Source organism: Echinops telfairi, unplaced genomic scaffold, assembly GCF_000313985.2.
Source record: "Echinops telfairi isolate 266 unplaced genomic scaffold, ASM31398v2 ScPeMD7_1957;HRSCAF=2489, whole genome shotgun sequence".
Classification (NCBI taxonomy): domain Eukaryota; kingdom Metazoa; phylum Chordata; class Mammalia; order Afrosoricida; family Tenrecidae; genus Echinops; species Echinops telfairi.
The window spans coordinates 4,512,595-4,531,767 of NW_022105855.1; the positions used below are offsets into that span (position 1 = coordinate 4,512,595).

At 34.0% G+C, this 19,173-nt stretch overlaps 1 protein-coding gene across 1 annotated transcript; it reads left to right on the forward strand.

The window, feature by feature from the left end:
• The first annotated feature begins 1,856 nt into the window (after positions 1–1,856).
• On the forward strand, positions 1,857–7,607 carry LOC101641605 (NKG2-A/NKG2-B type II integral membrane protein-like). The gene is made up of 6 exons (XM_030886457.2): positions 1,857–1,925; positions 3,506–3,736; positions 4,161–4,241; positions 4,793–4,828; positions 5,525–5,676; positions 7,584–7,607. Exons 2-6 carry the CDS (start codon positions 3,550–3,552, stop codon positions 7,605–7,607), a joined length of 480 nt encoding a protein of 159 aa, XP_030742317.1. The 5' UTR covers positions 1,857–1,925; positions 3,506–3,549.
• The last annotated feature ends 11,566 nt before the right edge of the window (positions 7,608–19,173 follow it).

The following is a 19,173-nucleotide window of genomic DNA, read 5'->3' on the forward strand; positions in this document are numbered from 1 at the left end:
ATAGTGGTGCTCTACATTTTATAACTCACACGTTTTACCTCTTAAATCCGAAGACATTAGTATTTTCACATCTTCTCAAACAATGAAAATATTTTCTATATTTATTTAGGACTTTTTATGCTACATCTTCTCCCTGTACTCTAATATGAATATTTATTTTCCATTTTGGATCTTTATTACCAGTATTTTTTTTATTACTAGTATTTTATGATAGATAATATCTGTTCAATATATAATTAATGCTCAATTATATATAGCAACTAATTTCCCTTTTCCAACTCTTCTCTCCTTTTTTGTACATAATAAAATTCATATGGCATGTTTTATATTGAATAAGATGCTTAATGTTTCCTTTATTGAGAATTGGTTATAAATTCCTTGTTTTAATAAAAATTACTGAAAATGTCATAATTTTATTTCTTATTATATTTATAAATTAGAAAGACATATTTACTTGTAACTGAACTGCAATTTAACCATCTGTTGTTTGACACTTGTCCCTGTTAATTGTCATCAAGTTAATTCCAACTTAAGGTGACCTCCTGTGTTCTCTGTAGAGTTGTCAATGCGCTGGTCTTCCAGAAATTGGTTCCCGGGTCTGTCTTCATAGGAAAGTATGAGTAGATTGAAACTACTAACCTTATGTCTAATTAGATTAATGAGTAAGTCCATGCAATTCCTGGAAACTCTTCTTTGGACATGGGGTCCTGCCATTTTCATGTGTACTCACAGATATTTACACACAACTCTAACATACAGTGTAAATTTTAATGATTCCAAATATTTTAGTAAATTTATAAGAGATTTTGTTAAGTATAAATAATAGAAGAACCAACCCATATTAGTGCATATATCAAAATAAAAGATATATAATAGTATTTTATGGAATACTCCAAAATGGACTACCAATAGGAATAGTAAACATAATAATTTCAACTTATTCAAAAAATTGTATTGAATTTATTGAATAAATTCAATTTATTGAATAAATTCAATTTATTCAAAACTTCAAAGTGAATTTTTACTGTTTGCCATTGTTGTGGAATGATTTATTGCTTACATTATATAGTGTGCATAATAAAAAGAAGTGAGGAGGAAGGTTATTTAGGTTTTTTTAATATATTAGTCAATAGAAATAAAGTTAATTACTAATATATATAAAAATACACATGTACATACATATATTTTATGGGACTTCAAAACTTTGTGGTTAAATGGAATGATGGTATATACAAATTTTCCACACAATTTAAAGATGCCTTTAATACATTTTTAAATTTATTATCTGAAAATACAATTGTCACTGTTGGTTTCCTTCATGCTCTGTCCTACTCACGGTGATCCCATGTGTGCAGAGTGGCACTGCTCTAAGCGTTTTACAAGATTACAACCACTCAGAAGCTGTCTCTGGATGCAATGGCACAGGTTTACTGTAGAGTCTAAACATAGGATGAAAACATCGAAAATATTGTACAGTTTCCCTAAATGTAATACAGTATGATGTGATGAAAACAAGGAAACTACAGGAGTGGTCAAACCTTCTTTATGCAAACTCTTATAGAATATAAAAACAATTTATCAAAAGTACTTTATAAAGGATAAACTATACGTAAAGATCTACTTTGTCATTTTAATAAGAGGTCAACATCTATGTTCTGGGGGTGTGTGATGACATCAATTGACTTCAAAATGTGAGATTTGAAATGTGAGAATTTCCTGTTAAGACATTAAAAGCCATCTGCTTTTCACTGCTTGCCTCACTCTGAGCCCTCACAGGAGAGTCTGTGAAGAGCACATTCTTTTTGTTTTTTAACTATATTTATGTCCTTAGATTTTGTCTTTTATTACCCAACTATCTTGTTGAATTTCAGGATATTAATAAAATTTCCTGATTAACAAATCCAAGGCTTCAAAACTGACAGAAGGTATGTCCCTTTCCCTCTGGCTTCTAGTTTATCACGTTTAGTAAGAGATTACAAATGCTTTGCATGATGCAACTGAGGTACAAGTTATATACCATAAAATCACTACAGAATACATGAATTAGAGTAAAAATTAAACTTCAAATGCACAATATTTGGTGGGTTTTCTTACTTCATGTGGTGAATAAGTCATGTGTACCCACATTTTGGGGTTTGTTAATTAACATAATTTAAAGTAAAATCTATGTATCGTGAAAATGAATAATTGTTTCTTGAGTTTTAAAAATTGGATCAAGTAGTGTCTTTGTGTAATAATGCGTTATATTATTCTTTAAAATATGATAAAATGATACAAAGCTAAATACAATTTCTCATTTACTTATTTAGGTTAGGTACACAGTTTTATTTTAAGGATGTATTAGTTTACAGAAAATACTAATATAAAGTTAGTAATAAACATCAAGAGGCTAGTAAATTGATCAAAGCACGATACGTGTTCTCCCAACTGGATTAGATTACAATATTTACCTACCAGAAAGCAAAGGAATAACAAGAAACTTTTACAGAAATAAATTAGCTCAGCTCAGGGCTTATAATTTCCAGGCTGAGAGATAAGTAGTTACATGTATATTATAACTCTCATTTTAGATTATGAGATTATATTGTTAGCCATTAAATATCTTTTGCAAGGTCATACATTGTTAGCTTCAGAGTCAGAATTGAATTCTTGATCATGGTAATTCTAGAGTCAACAGAAAATCATTAAATTACATAACTGGATAATAACAATTACTTCTACGGCCAACGTCACAGACCGTGACTCTCTGGAACTTTGAAATTGACTTTGTTCTTCCATAAATGGCATGCACTTCTATATATCCATTTAGGATCATGCATGTTAGCAAACAAATCAATTGCAATATTATTGCATAAGAAATGAAATTTGCAAATAGTTTAAAATGGGGTTTCTGATGTTGTTGGGTTATGGATAAATTTATTTTATCATGTACTTTTTCTGAAGCATATTTCCATAAATACATAATGATGTCTCCGAAGCTTTCACCCATTAATTAGTAAGGGATAGATGATATAATAATACTTCATCTTCTTTTAATAAATAAACAAGTCAATAAATCAAGATAATTTGGTACAATTAATTACTATTTGTTCTAATTTTCAAATTCCCTTACAGCACTCAGTCTTTCTCCATTATTATATTACAAAATTATTGCATTACAAAATTTCCCTAAGTTTTCCTCCCAATACAGCATTTTAATTTTAAACTCAGGTATTATAACAGTTTAAAATATTTCTATGGAGTTGGACTAAGTAAGTACACTCTTATTTTTAAACATCTTTATTTTTCAGTAATTAATTGTTTCTATTATTCCAATCAATATCAATTAATCAAATGATGAAAATCATTTAAAAATAATTTATTCCACCAAGAAAGAAACATTTATGTACACCTCTTAATAACTTAGAACAAGAGCTTTAGATTCTGAGCTGCTAAGTGAGCAGCTTTGCCTCCCCACCTGCTTTGATCTGGTGATATATACAACGTTTGTTTCCTTCTGAGGCAGAGTGCACAGTAGAGCACAGACTTTGACACTGCTCAGCTACAGAGATGAATAATCAAACAATATTATACTCAGAACTGAATCTGACCAAGAGCTCAAAAAGGCAGCAAAAGAAACCTAAGGATGCTAATAGCTCCATGCCAATTGCTGAGCAGGAAATAACTTATGTGGAATTAAATCTTCAAGATACTTGCCAAGATCTTCCAAAGAATAAGAAGAATGCCCATTTCAAAGGTAAAATATTTAACCGTCTCATAAATGCATTAGGGCGTAGAGCTTTACTGCAAGCATGTTGGGAAAGAGTGAAGACTAGACATGGAGCAAGGCTATTCAAATTAAGGGAACAGGCTCAGTGGTTTTGTTTTTCAAGATCGAACCTGATGTATAGACATCACATTCTACTGTGAAATCTGAAGTTTAATTCTACAAGGCATTTTAAAACTTTGCTAAAAACTTTTCAGCTATCATTTTACTAATAACAAAATGGTTTATTCTGATATAAAATTATAATAAAGAATGTGGGTTCAATGTCCACTTTTTATGTCTATGATTCCCTGAGAAACTCAAGTCTCTCGTTCAAAACTTTCTAAACATTGGCACAATTGATTTCTTTATCATGTTTCCATTTCTCTTTCTGTATATTGCTCATCATCTCCAGAGAAGCTCACTGCTGGAATCTTGGGAATCATCTGCATTGTCTTGATGGCCAGTATACTAGCCCTGAAAACCAATAATCCTTGTAAGCTTCTGAAATATTATAACAGAATATTTCTTTTAAGTCTTTGAAGATGCCTCCATATGTTTCCTTATATTAGGGAACGGACCTCTCATTTAAAAGTATGCATTTGTGTTATATATTTGCCAGTCTCTAAAACTTATCAAATAAAGACTATCTCATCAGCATGAACTAAACATGGAAAAGCTATTCTAGAACTTCAAATAGTATAAGCAACAGAATGCTTGTAGAGAGTACTTGTTTTTAATTCTAAATGTTTGCATATATGTGTGTGCATGCACATATGTGTTTATGTTTGTCACGCTTCAAAAACTTTCATTGAGAGACTGAAAACATTTACTGAGAATTAAAAATTAACTTTTAAAAGTAGTTAAACGCTTTATGAGATGGTAGCATTTGTCTGTTAGTCTCTCCAAATGTCTGTCCAAATAAGTTTATCACTTCATCTATTTTTATGGTAAAATAATTTTCACTTACATTATTTTATATCAAATTATAGAATTATTATAATTAAAAAATAATCACCTCTATGGGAATTACTTTCATCTTCTTAGCTGTTGGAACACTAGAGGAGAACAGTACTCAGAAAGGTAAGAAATAATTTTTAAAATTCTGATAGATTAAGATGATCTGATGGATCACTTGTCTGTTAGGAGGCTAAATAAATGCTCCCATATAACTTTAGTACTTTACTCATTTTCATTCGTAAGATAATTTTTAATGTTCTCAAGGATTAAACTTTGTCTATATTTAGGCCATGAATAAATAATAAGAAATGTAATAGCTACCCAAAAGATAACAAGACATTTTCATAAATAGAAACATATGAGATCATTCTTTTCAAAATTTAGAAGACATTCTTTTAAAATTACTATATTCTTTTGCTTTGATTGAGATTTTGAACTGCTTCTATAAAGACTACGGCCTAGAGAGTCTTATGAGGGAGTTAAACTGTGTCACGTGGGTTGCTATGACTTGAAAACGGCTTTATAGCAACTGAAAAAAGTAGCAACAGCCTGATTTAAGACAACTTTTACTATTCTAATAAAGTAGAATTGCTCAGTGATTTTTCAGGGCATGTATAGATAGCATCAACTGATGATTCATTTTTTGATGCTTCTTAAATAAGGGGGGCAGGAGGCTGACATTCTGTGTATTGGATTTCTTTTCATACATAGCTTTGTGAGATTACATGTCCAGGCTATGTATCCATATGCATATGAAAATATATCTTTTGATGTTTTAATTCAAATTGTTTCATGATATAAATTCATAATCTTTTTCAGGACCTCTTTATGATGGTTGCAGACAGGATTGGATTTCCTATTCCAACAACTACTATTACATTAGTACTGAAAAGAATAACTGGACTCAGAGCAAGATCGCCTGTGCTTCTAAAAATTCTAAGCTAATTATTATAGAAAATGATGAAGAAATGGTAAGATTTCAAAGATTTTAAGTATTTTACTAAAAGATATGCAAAAAGAAATGTATGTACAATATATTTAAAGCATAATAAGTATTTATCTTGTTATAGACATGCTATAATATTACTGACTTGCTATCTTTCCTATATACATTAAAAATCAGATTTCCCCAATTTGCAAACTTAGATAAATAGCGAATGAACTATTTCGTGTCTTACTCGTTTCAGTTGTGGTTTTGTTTCTTGAATCCATCCATGTTTTTGTCCATGTTTGTGTCGCTGGGTAGGCTCTGACCCATGCAACACCATAGAACAAAAGGCAATTTTGTTTGATAATGTGCCATCTTTTTAAAAAAGTTTTTTTATTGTTATTTGAGTGAAAGTCTACAGAGAAATAATTTTTCTTTCAACAACTCATATACATTTTGTTTTGTAACATTATTGTAGTGTCCTGAACTGTCTTTGTGATCATCAGTGTGTTTCAATCCACTGTTGACGACTCATCTCATTAAATGTGCCTCTCATTCTCACTGACCTCTATTTCACCAAAACGTCTTTTCTCAGGACTGGTCTGTACTGATAACATGTCTGAAGGAATCACATCAAAGTCTCACCCTCCTTGCTTCTCAGAGTCTTCAAAGGTTGTCTAGAGTTGTCTTTATTTATTGTTAAAGCTACTAGTACTCGATTCTTTGAATTGACCATGCTTATTTATATTTTATACATTAATGCACACTGATTTATTTCCAATTCTTCCTTTTTATGAAAAATAATACTTTTACACATTTTTGAAAATAAACTTTATTTAATTTTACCATATAGAAATAAAGCTAAATTTATCAAAACTATTCAGATTGTGCAAAATAGAGAACAGGCCAATGTAGGTCAAATCAGTTCAAGAAACCGAAAATGCTAGCTTCCATCACCTCTGTCCCTGTTTCTCCTTCCTCTTTCTAAACCACTGTCCTTACTTTCATTATTAAAGATGGGCTTTGTTTGATTGGACACTTTATATACATGCAAATATTCAGTATGCACACTTTAATTGATTTTTGGCTGTACTATGAAAGTAGCTCATCCCCCAAAAGAAGAGACACACATGAAAGGCAAACATGAGGTTTTCTGCTCCTTTAGAGATTTTTATCTCTTGGACTCCCTACATAAGGTTGCTGTGAGTCAAAGTTGGTTCAAGTGCAGTCAGTGGGGACCTCTCAGAAGCAGGTTGCCAGGAGTGGCTTTCAAGGAGCCACTGAGTGGAGTTGAGCCACCAACCTTTTAGTGAGTTGTCACTTGCTTAACCAAATGCATCACCAGACATGCCATTGCTATGTGAATAAGCATTCTAAAATTCATCTATGCTGGTTAGAAATTTTAGACTTATGAAAATATTTACCACTGTTTAACTATTGTAATGAATATTGTCATGATTCTGGAGCCCTGGTGGCTTAGTGGTTCTGCATTGGGCTGTGATTCTCAAGGTCAGCAGTTCAGACCACCAGCTGCTCTGTGGGAGAAGATGGTCTTTTACACCAGTAACAATTACCATCTCAGAACCTCAAACAGGGCAGACGCACCCACCGGGTCCTGTAGGGAAGCTGTGAGTCTGTATCGACTCGAGGGCCGTGAGTTGGGTTTGGATGTTTCTCTAAGATCTTTCTGAAAGTCTTTGGTCCACATCTTACCTATGTGCGTGGGGAAAGAGTAGGAGGGCATAGCGGATGTGTTCACCGATGTTTTAAAGTTATCCCCAAAGCATACTAATTCATAGGATACATAACCATTTATCTAAGTTTTGATCCTATTCCTTGATCCAGTCCTCCTCAAAACTTACAAATATAATAACTTTAATATTAGAAGTTATGATGAATATATAATAGTATCATTACTAGATTAATATAAAATGTTCTTATTCCTTTTAGATGGAACACTTAAAATGCACTTAACAAGAGTTTAATAATGACAATAAGGAAAATGTATGTTAAGTATTTCAGTGCTATTACCCACTATCCTATCCAGGTTCATGAAGTGCCTCTTCCTGTCTCTTGACTATGTTACCTCTGGGATTGTCACTCTTTTTCCTCCAATAGATTTTTAATACATTTTGAATATGAAATCTTTCTTGTGTTTGTAAGTTTCAAGCACACTTAATTTTCTCAGTGTCTCCTATTTTTATGGTCACATTGGGTCCTTTAGTGAATAGAATAAATCCATGTTAGCACCTTATCATTTATACTGATGGTGCCTTTATGGGAGAACCATTTCTCGGAAAACATCTAGAGACGTTCTATTGCTGTTGTTAGATACCACTAATTAATGCCAATATTAATTTCTAATTTTAGTCATTAGTTTTTGTTTTAAAAGCATTGGGCTTTGTACCATTTACCTTTTTATATGTTTAATCTACTGGAATTTAATTTTTGAGATGCTGATTGACCTACATGCTTTTTTACCTTATCTAACTGAGCGTAATTTATACTAGAAGGAGGCTTGGTGTCACAGTGGCTTAAGTGCTGGGCTTCTAATGGCAAGTTCAGTAGTTCCCCCAATCCACTCTGTGGCACCTTTGTTATAGTACAAGGATACTGTGTGTCTAGTAGTATGTTTCTGTTTACTATTATACTTAATTTTAAAATTTTTTATTTCTCCAGTCCAAAGCTATCATTCTTTAAGTTTATTTGCATAATTTCCCACACCTATTTATACACACATTTAAATAAATACATACTGTCACTTAATACTTATGTTATATTTAATCCATAGATTAATTGTTGGAGATTGACATCTTAATAATGTAATACCTTAACATGAGTTTGAGGACACTGGTGGGGTAGCAGTTACACACTGGGCTGTGATCTGTTCAGTTCAAATCACCATGTGCTACACAGGAGGAAGACAGGCTCTCTGCTCTGTAAATAGTTAAAGTCTCTGAAACTCACCGGGGCAGTTCTACCTTGTCCTATCCATCGCTATGAGTTGTCATCGACTCTATGGCAGGGAGATGTTTTTTGGTTAACATGAGTTTATCTTCTCAATACTTTAACTGTTTTGAATAGAAGTTGAATTTTTTTTGTTTCCAGTTATCTTTTATATTTCTTTTCTTGAGATTCTCATATATGACTATACAAATACAATGGACTCAATGAAAATATTCATTTCTTCAACATTTAGCATGTTATTTTTTGTTTCTGCTTTGCGGATTTTTGTTTTATTCCTAGTCAATTGTAATTTTACTGAAGACCTGTAATCATACTGAAGACTGTAGTCTTGGCCATCAGTTAAGTACCTTTACTCCTCTTTACATTAGGCTAGCAAGGTATGTCATCTGGGTGCCACAGGTTTTTAGAGTCTCTAATCCTCATGCTGAAATTTTTTCACTAAACGAGCTTCTATTTTTCATCATGAAGATTGAGTATAAAGATACTCCAATTCTGCCACAACACTTTTCCAAATTTGAACCCCACTAGTTTTTATTGTGGATCCAATTAAAATAAAATCCTTGACAACTTCCATCTTTTCTCCATTTAGCATGATGTTGTTTACTAATCCAGTGGTGAGGATTTTGTTTTCTTTAAGTTGAGGTGTAAGGCATACTGAAGGTTGAAGTGTTTGATCTTCACCAAGTGTTTCACGTATTTATTTGCATATCACAGGTTATTTGCATATTACAGATTGTTAATGTACCTTCTTCCAATTCAGATACTGCATTCCTCTTTATATAATCCAGCTTCTGGAATTATTTGCTTAGCATGGAGACTGAAAACATATGGGAACAGGATACAACCCCGGCACTCTCCTTTATTGATTTTATACTGTTCCATGTCCCCTTGTTCTGGTTCAATGATGGTCTCTTGGTTTATGAATTGATCCACATGAGTACCCTTAAATGGTCTGGAATTTCCACTTTTTATAATGTCATCAAAAATTTGTTATGATTAGTAAAGTCAAATGCCTGTGTATAATCAATAATATGAGTTATTTCTGCTCTCAGAAATACAGAAAAAAACCTTTGAGGTATTTCTAAATATCTTCTTTTAATCAATATCCATCTAACATCAGTTACGTGAGCCCTTGTTCCAACTTCCTTTTTGAAAATGACTTACATTTGTACAGTTTCCTGTCCACATAATAGCACATTCAATTTTTAATTCCATTAAACAAAATATTATTTGAATATAATATCAATGATATTGTTCAAAACCGATGCCTTCTGTTGGCTCACTTTTGTTTGTAATGGGCCCAATGTTGATCTTGTTCAATTAGTCAGATAACTCTTCCAAATGTCTTGACATTGAGGAGATGAGCGTCGTTAGCACTGCATTTGTTGAAACACTTCGGTTGTCATTCTGTCAATTCCTGAAGTCTTATTTTCTTACTGTCTTAAGAGCAGTTTGGATTTCTTTCTTTGGCACTGCCGGTTCCTTGCTAGATGCTCTCTTCTGAAATGTGTGAATGATGAACAATTATTTTGGGTACAGTGATTCCGTGTGTTCTTTCCAGGGTCCTTTGATGCTTCCTGCTTTATTTACTTCTCCATTTACTTTAATATTTCAGCTTGATTTATGTGTTTCTTTAGTGATTCCATCTGGAGAGTTGTTAAGTCTTCCTTTGAGTTGCCAAGGGTTGTTCCCTTTCGTTTTATAGTCCAAAATCTTTACATAGTTTAGCTTAATATTTTGTCATCTCAAACCACTGTTTGAGTTCCATATTTGTTTTCACTTAGTCAGTCTTAATTGAAAGTGCAGCTGAAATTTGTCTACCACGATGACTCTGTTGGTATTTGAAATGCCATTGGCAGAGTTTAAAGCATCATAGCAATACCCACACCCCCACACCATTTCACAGCAACGGACAATGGAGTAGTGGATCCAGCTGCTGCTCAGTCATTAAAAATAACTAATCTCTTGAAACACAGTAAATCCTGGAGGAATCCACAAATAATTATGTTAATGAAGAATTTTTAAAAGGATAAGCATTTCGTTTACTAAATAATTCTGGAAAATGCAACTAAACAATGATGATAGAAAGTGGTTGAGTATAAAGGACAATTGGACAAAGATTGGAATAAAGTGAGTTTTGAAAGTAACAGTTACTTTCATTATCCAAAAAGATAGTTTAAAAGATATCTAAACATACCAAAAAATGATGAAATCATATGATACACTTAAGTACAGTTTATTTTATGTTAAGTATACCTCAAAATTTGGCTCTAAGGGGAATAAGTAAATTTCCTTATTCTGATAGAATTATTTTCAAAAATACCAACAGCATATAAGTCCAAAGATAAAATCAGTACAGTTTTAAGCTCACAAAGGTAAAGAAGATACTATGGTGTATGTCCTATCTACTCAATTTTGAAATGGACAGTTTTCCAAGTTGAAAAAAGAGGAAATAATTTAGATTATATTATAATAGAACAAATAAAATCGCCACATTTATAGATGACTAAATTTTATGTGTATAAAATCAATTGTCATGAAAACAGCCGTCAATAAGTCACATGACACATTGCATTGGACAAATTCACTCCAAAACCCCCTTTAAGTTTTAAAAAGGGAGGATATCATTCTGATGACTAATGATGTAGGGATATGGTCTTTTCAATCGTTTTTTATCCATACAAAAGTGAGATGTAATGAATTGACATGGCCCCATTAGTCATTAGTCCTTACGAGATGTATCATAATTCTGGAATCTATGCTGGTGACTATGAGCCCAAATTGAAGGCTGGTACAGGATGAAGATGGGGTTACATTCTGCTTTTTTTAGAAGCTGTGAAACAAGTAATTCCCTGTTTCCTTAAGAGCATCTTTAAGACTTCTTTATTAGAGGCACTACTTTACTAAAGACTACTTCTTTCTGTTTCTTTTGCTTTTAATGGGCACTTTACCACATATTATGCAATTCAATAGTTCAACCTAAGAAAAGTGCTACAATCTTTACCAAAATTATTTTTATTACATTTAGAACATTTTCTTTTTCCCATACTCATTATTATTCACTTATTTTTTCAATTTTGCCAAAAATATACACAATGAAACATTCACCAATTCATTAACTTCTACATATGTAATAGAGTGCCTTTGCGTACACTCTGTGTTGTGCAACCATTATTATTCTCCTGGTCTTAATTGTTTCACCTCCATTAAAATGAACTCAATGGCCACTAAGCACGTTTCTCATTTGTCGTCGGTAACAGTAGGTCAAGTTTTGTTTGTTTGTTATTTTGTTTTTAATTTTCTTAATAGAGTATTCACACATCATACACTCCTATATTTAAACCGCTTTAAAAAATGTATATGCATCATCAAATCAGCTCTAATGTGTCCTCCCTCCCACCAACATCTACTGATTGCTCCCCACTTCCTCTTCACCCCTTTCTCTCTTTTTTCCAATAAACCATTGCTTCAGTTATTGTCTCAACATATCCACTATTTCTGTGCTTCCTAAACTGGGAGACCTAACAGAAACAATAATATACAAAAACAAAATGACACAGAAAGAAGAGAAAAAGAATGTTAAGATAAAGATAAATATAAGGAAAAAAGAAAGTAAGAAATAATAAACCACCAACCAAATTTAAAAGCCAGATAACAAATTCCTTTCTTGGAACAATCAAGAAATATTTGAGCCTAGAGCAAATTTACGGTGGTTCAAGAAAGAGGTCCACTGAACAAGCATCATATTATATCTTGATTCGATTCACCATAATGAAGTTTACAATTATCCCTATCTGATAGTACATTAAGACACCACCCTTCATATTCTGTGGGAGTACAGTTCACTAAAAGACAAAAGCAAGCCTCTATAAAAGCCATTTGTCACTGTGTAGCAGCCAGCTGGGAGCAGGGCCAAGACTATAAGACACCTTCCATCATCTGTCCTGAAAGCGTGGGACTGTGAGGCAGAGCAACAGCGAGGCTGACTTCCTGGCGCACAGAGGTTGAGGTAAAGAGACCATGTGGCTGAGAGTCTGAGGACCAGAAAGAGGCTCAACTATTGGCTGGGGAGAGGCCAATAATTGTATCCTTAGTGCTAACCTATTATTAACTTCTCTACTAAACCCTTTACTTGTGATTATTATCTGTGGAGTTCCACATGGCCATTGCAAGAAATCATTGAACCCAGCAAAGACGGAGAATACTGTAGGTGGAATTGTGGGTGTCAAAATAGGGTAATGAGAGAAGAGCTGATAGAAAATACGGTTTTGGTGATAAAAATGAACCTGGAGATAACATGAGAGAACTTTTCCAAACAATGACTTTTTCATCACAAAGACCTTTACAGCAACACAAAAAGCAATTCTACATGTGAACTTCTCTAGATATAAAACACTGAAATCAAACTGAGTACATTTATGGGAATGAATGATGGAGAAGCCAAATATCAGCAGCTCAAGGAAGACCATGGTCCTACAGACCATCAATTGCTCAGATGAAAGTTCATGTTAAAGGTGAAGAAAATTAAAACAAGATCACAAAACCAAATTATAATCTTGCATATAGTCCACCTATACTTTAAGAACATCTCAAAAACTGATCTGATGCAATGAACACTAATGAAAATAAGACCTGATGAGCTCTGATATGACATCAAATACATCATACACACAAAACCTGAAAGGTCATTTAAAAGGTAGGAAAACAATAAAAGATCAAGATGAATGTGAAAAGACACTTGGAGACTTGTTCTTAATCATAAAGTTGCTAAGGCAAATGGAAGAAATGATGAGGTCAAAGAGCTGAATAGAAAATGTCAAAAGGCTGTGCGAAGACCTAGACTTAGAAAACCGAAAAGGAAGAACTCTCTCAGCATAACTTACAGAAAACGCAAGCTTTGAGTTGCCATATCAGAATTTTCTATGGGCGATAAATTGACGCAGGCAGCATCAAACACGAAGGAAATGATATGCACAGTGGCTGTACCAAAAATAACCAGCCAACATTCAACCGTTTCAACAGGGAGTGTATGTTCAAGAACCAGTGATAGTGAAGGAAGAAGTCCAAGCCGCGCTGAAGGTATTGGCAGAAATCAAAGCTCCAGGAAGCTATGGAGTGCCAATCAAAATGTTTCAGGAAGCACTGGAAGTACTCACTTATCTATGCCAAGAAATTTGAAAGGTACATACTTTACAATTGGGAAGAAATCTATATTTGTATCCATTCCAAAAAAAGTGACACCCCCAAAACATGCAAATTATAGAATAATATCATTGATATCACATGCAAATAAAATTTTACTGAAGCTCATCCAACAATAGTTGCAGCAGTACACTCACGGAGTTGTTCTAGGTTCAGGGACGATGCTGACGAGGACTTGGAACCAGTGATCTCATTGCTGATGGCAGATGGATCTGCCTCAAAAAGGAAAATATAAGGAAGATGTTCACTGTGTTTCATTGTCTATACCAAGGCAATTGACTCTGTGGATCTTATCAAACGATGGATGGACTTGTGTTCATGAGGAACCTATATATGGATAAAAAAGCAGTTCTGGTACCAAAATAAGAAATACTTTATGGTTTCAAATCAAGAAAGGTTTGTGTCAAGGTTGTATTCTCTGCCCACACTTATTCAGTCTGTCTGATGAATAGATGGAGAAGCTGGACTAAATGAAGACGAGCGTGGCACCAGGGTTGGGGGAAGGCTTACTAACAACCCGAGAGATGCAGATGACAGCGTGTTTGCTGCAAGTGAGGAGGACGTGAAAGACTTGCTGATCAACATCAGGAATTGCAGCCTTCAATATTAATAACAACTTCATGTAAAGAAAACTATACTCCTCACAACTCGACCAATAGGAAACATGATGGTAAACAGAGAAAAGATTGACTCTATCAAAGATCTCTTCTTGCTTAGATTCAAAATCAAATTTTAAGAGATCAAAAGATGCATTGCCTTGGGTAAATCTACTGCCCAAGACCTCTTAAGGTGTTGAAAAGCAAGGATGTTACTTTTAGGACTAAGGTGTGCCTGACTCAAGCCATGCGATTTTCTTTTGAAGCAAAGATGAGGAGCCTTCCTCTCATGTACCCAGGACAAGTTTTCAGCAGGGACTAAACACTTGGAAAAAATATCATGTTGATAAAGTAAAAGGACAACAAAAAAAGGAAGACCCTTGTTGACATGGGATGACATGGTAGCTGCTTCAATGCGCTGAAACATAAGAACAATTGTGAGGATGGCGCAGGCAGGACCCTGTTTCATGCTTTGTACATAAGTTTGCCACGAGTGAAAAGAACCTAATAACAGCATTAGCACCTAGTAATAACATTAGCTGCTCTGAAGATCACTAAATTTTTGTTTTTAAATTGGGGGATGGGCATAATTATAAACTAACATACTTTTGTAAGAATAATAGTCTGTGTATTCCTCACCTAGATTCTACCAATAGTAATATTCTTCAGCAGAACAGTATATTATTAAAAACAGAGCTTAACGGTTGTGCTTTTATTTATCAAATTTATTTAGATAGCTTCTTCTAATTCTTGTTTCTCTTGTTATTTTAAAAGTGCACTCAGACAATTTCTATTTGTTTCTTAGATCTGGATAATTTGTGCATTTTTAGGACTTTATATCATATCTTTATAATGGTTTTTATACTCTTTCTTTGTATAGTCAGTGGTGGATATGCAAATGAGCTTACCAATTTCTACCAGTATTGGTTGTACATTTTCATTAAACTGTGGAAACTTCACTTCCATATAAGTCCTTGCACAGTGCTTAAGCTCTCAGCTACAAGATGAATCATTGGTAGTTCTCAAGGGGAAAATGATGTGGTCTTCAGCTTCCTCATCTTATGTCAATATCTTCAGTCTTGGAAATTCTATGGGGAAATCTACCACATTTAGGGTCACTGTGCATTAGAACAGCAAGAGTACCTTCTCTACGTTTAAAGATAGCTGATTGCATTTTCAGATCATATAATAATCTTTGTTTAATTTAATACATAGATTTAGAAAAATGAGGAGAATACCCCATTGTATTTATTCATATTTCTTTTTTTCTCTGATGCTTCATAATATGTATTTAATTCTACTTCCAGGAATTTCTTAATCAATCTTAATTAGTAGGATTGTTATTTACAAAATATTTTACTTTTGCGACCTCTAAAAATGTGTTGATTTTAATCTGAAAAAAAAACCCCACTATATTTTCTTCTGTTTGTGCCTGTGACTGTGTTTCAAAATTAAACCTACAAAGGTAATTCATTAAATTAAACAAAAATGTAGTGTAGTTCTCAGAAGAAAAAAAAGAATGGCCTCCATGCGGTAAACTTTCATTTCCTTTACAAGACTAGCATCTGAGGAGGGAGATAGAAACATGCAAGTTTCTGTAGAGAAGAATGGCAGACTCTCCAGAGACTAATTTAAGTTCTTACTATGCTCACTGTTTGGAGTCTTGGGAAGTTGACATTACAAGAACATTAAAAACTTAGCAGCACTAGAAGAATAAAACTAATAAGTATCTATTTGAATAGTTACTATTGAACCCAAAGTTAACAAATTTAGAAAATTTTTTACTGATTTTCAAGCTTATTGCATTTTAAATATTAGAATTCAGCTCTTTAATCTTGTTTGGAAATTAAAAATGAATTTTTAGAAAAAGCATTTTCAACATTTTAAAAGTAATAAAGTGTTCCTAATAGTTTTAAAACGGATATGTTTTGCTTCCCAACAGAACTTTATAAAGTCCATATCATCTCTTTCATGGATCGGTTTCAATCGAAACAGCACTAGTCATGACTGGTTTTGGATAAATGGTTCACTTTTCAAAACTAAGTAAGTTTTTCTGAATGATGTTATACAAAAGTATAAAAACTATAAAAAAGAAAAGCAGATAAAAAATATCATGAAACTGAATTAAAGACATGTTAAATAAATAGAAAATTAAGGCCATTCAATTCTGACATGCAATTATACATTATACTAAAGCACTCGGAGTTTGTAAAAATAATTAATGATATTTTTAAGAAATGTATTTATCTTTGTGTACAATAGTCTTCTATTATTATTGCATTTAAAATTCCTTTTTGTAGATTAATAACAGGTTTATTAATTTTTATTCATTACAGCACAATAATTTCAAAATTGCCTAATCAAAATTGTGGTATGCTGTACTCAAATGCCCTTCAGTCAGACAAGTGTGAAAATTTAAAAACATACATTTGTAAGTACAAGATTTCATGTTCAAGCACTTGATGTTGGAGTTGTTCAAGTATCTAGGCAATGAAAATAATGTGATGATTGCAAAACTCTTATGAATAATCACATTCTTTGTTGGACTGGAGATTCTACATTTGTATCACTCCTGGACTTTAGCTTCCTCCACTGGCTGATATTCACCAGTGTATTTTTCTGTAATAAAATATAATTGTGAGTACAACACTTATAATATGCTAAGTGAGAATTTATTTTGTTCTACATATTTATCAGCATATTTTTGTAAAAACCAAAATACATAAATTTCTGTAGTATTGTAAGATATCTGAATGTCTGGTTTTATCAGTACTCAGATTTTCTATTGAAAACTTTACTTGAGTTTGAGACTCAAGGTTGCTAAAGGGCATATCTTTGAAAATCTATAAAGCCATGGAAATACTGTCAATAAATTGTCAGGATAAATTTTTCAATAATCTGTAAAGTCAACAAAGACTGGAAATAATATGTGAAGGGTTTACTGGAAAAAAATGCTGAAATTCATTAAAAAAGATAGTAATTGTGGCATTTTAACTTGCCCTACAAACAATGCCTTCTCCCCACACTCACAATAGCCATGAAAACCAGCAGCTATACCACTACTTGAAGGGCAGAACATCTAAAGCTCGTAAAAGTCCCATAAATATAAAATCGCTACCGTTTTACCTTTGTTCCAGTCCTCTGGAAAACTGCAGATAGAAGTAGAAAGGCTCGTCTTGGCCCTCAGAGTGGCTAGTGGTATTGAAATGCTGACCCTTTGTTTAGCAGCCCCCAGCCTATGCCATGACACCACTAGAGCATTGTGGTTTGTATTGTTTGGTGCCATCCAGATGGTTCCAGCTCATAGCAACCCTTCCTACAACAGGAAGAAGCCCCACCTGGTCCCCATGGGCCGTCCCCAGGATTGTCCCACTTTGGCCACATCGGTGCAGTCACTGAGTCAGTCCATCTGGTCTAGAGCCTTCCTCTTTTTGCTGCCTCTCATGTCGTAAAGCGTGACACTCTTTCCCAATGGAACCTGCCCAAAGTACATGAGACAAAGTTCTTCAGTCTTACCTCTAAGGATCGTTCTGGAAGTAGTTGTTCTAAGATTGATATATTTGCCCTTTGGCAGTACATGTTGTTTTCAGTATTCTTTTTCAGCAACATATTTCAAAACGTGAATTTCCTTTAGTCGTCCTTATTCAATGTCCAACTCTTACATGCCTGTGAGGACATTGAAAACGCCATGGTTTGTGTAAGGCAGACCTTAGTGCTCAAAGTAATGTCCTTGCTTTGCAACACTTTGAAGAGGTCTTTTTTTCCCCCCAGCGTTCTAGCACTCAGGGCTTTATTAAACACCAACTAGGTTCCAACTAGGGCCACAGGCAGTTTTTCTCTTATACCTCATCAAAAGAGGCGCAGAAAGTACGTTTAAACACTGTCTCCTGGTGGATGGATATGCCAGTGAGTTCTGTTGTTTTTTTAAGTAACACCAGGGACAAAGGCCACCAAATAGACAGGAACAGCCTTGAAGGAAACCCTCAGGGCCTCTTCTTCTCAGAGGGGCACAAAGGTCAACAGAAATGTCTTTGAAGGAAGTGCATTCACCTGAGTTTACGGAGAGTGTCCCCTTCTGTTTGGCTCCCTTCTCTGCACTTCCTCTCCCACGGTTCTGGCCTGACTTCAAGCAGAGGCTAAGTCAACATGGGGTTCTAAGGTTCTAAGGTTCTAAGGCCCATAGAGGGACAACCCAGGAGATTGTGTCATCAGGAATGGCCCAGAACGGGTGTAGATCAAATATCCCTCATTATGACCTGATTCCCAGACTCTGGCTGAATTGTTAGTTCCCCCACCCTGTCCTCATCCCTCAGGGACCCTGCGTGAGGCCTATGGTGGATGTGTGGACTTCTGGTCCCCTAACACAGCTCCAGAACCTTAGAACCCCATGAAGAGGTTTTTTTGTAGCAGATTTAACCTAAGCAATGTGTCATTTGATTTTTTTTTTTTAATTTGTCAAGGATTTCATTTTACTCATAGAAGCAGCAGTCAAAAAAAAAACAAACAACAACACCTATAGTATTGCTTTCGGTAAACCACTGCAAAAACTTGTTTGGATAAGTGTTCAGTTAATATATTTTTTTAATCTGTACGTATCAACACTTCATATGTTTCAGTTTAAGAAACTACCCTATACATGAGTATTGTTGTTTTCTTTCCCCCGCCCCCAAACCATTTTATTAGGAGGTACTCCAGACATCATTCCTATACTGAAGGATTAAATTTAATATCTATTGAAGGATTGAATCCTTCATTTAATCAGCAAATGCTTCAAG

Excerpts from the sequence above, each read along its gene's own strand:
- LOC101641605 (XM_030886457.2), top strand. The coding sequence starts at position 3,550 with ATGAATAATCAAACAATATTATACTCAGAACTGAATCTGACCAAGAGC. Across the intron at positions 3,737-4,160 it reads GAAGAATGCCCATTTCAAAG|AGAAGCTCACTGCTGGAATC; the intron begins GTAAAATATTTA and ends CATCATCTCCAG. Across the intron at positions 4,242-4,792 it reads CCTGAAAACCAATAATCCTT|CTGTTGGAACACTAGAGGAG; the intron begins GTAAGCTTCTGA and ends TCATCTTCTTAG.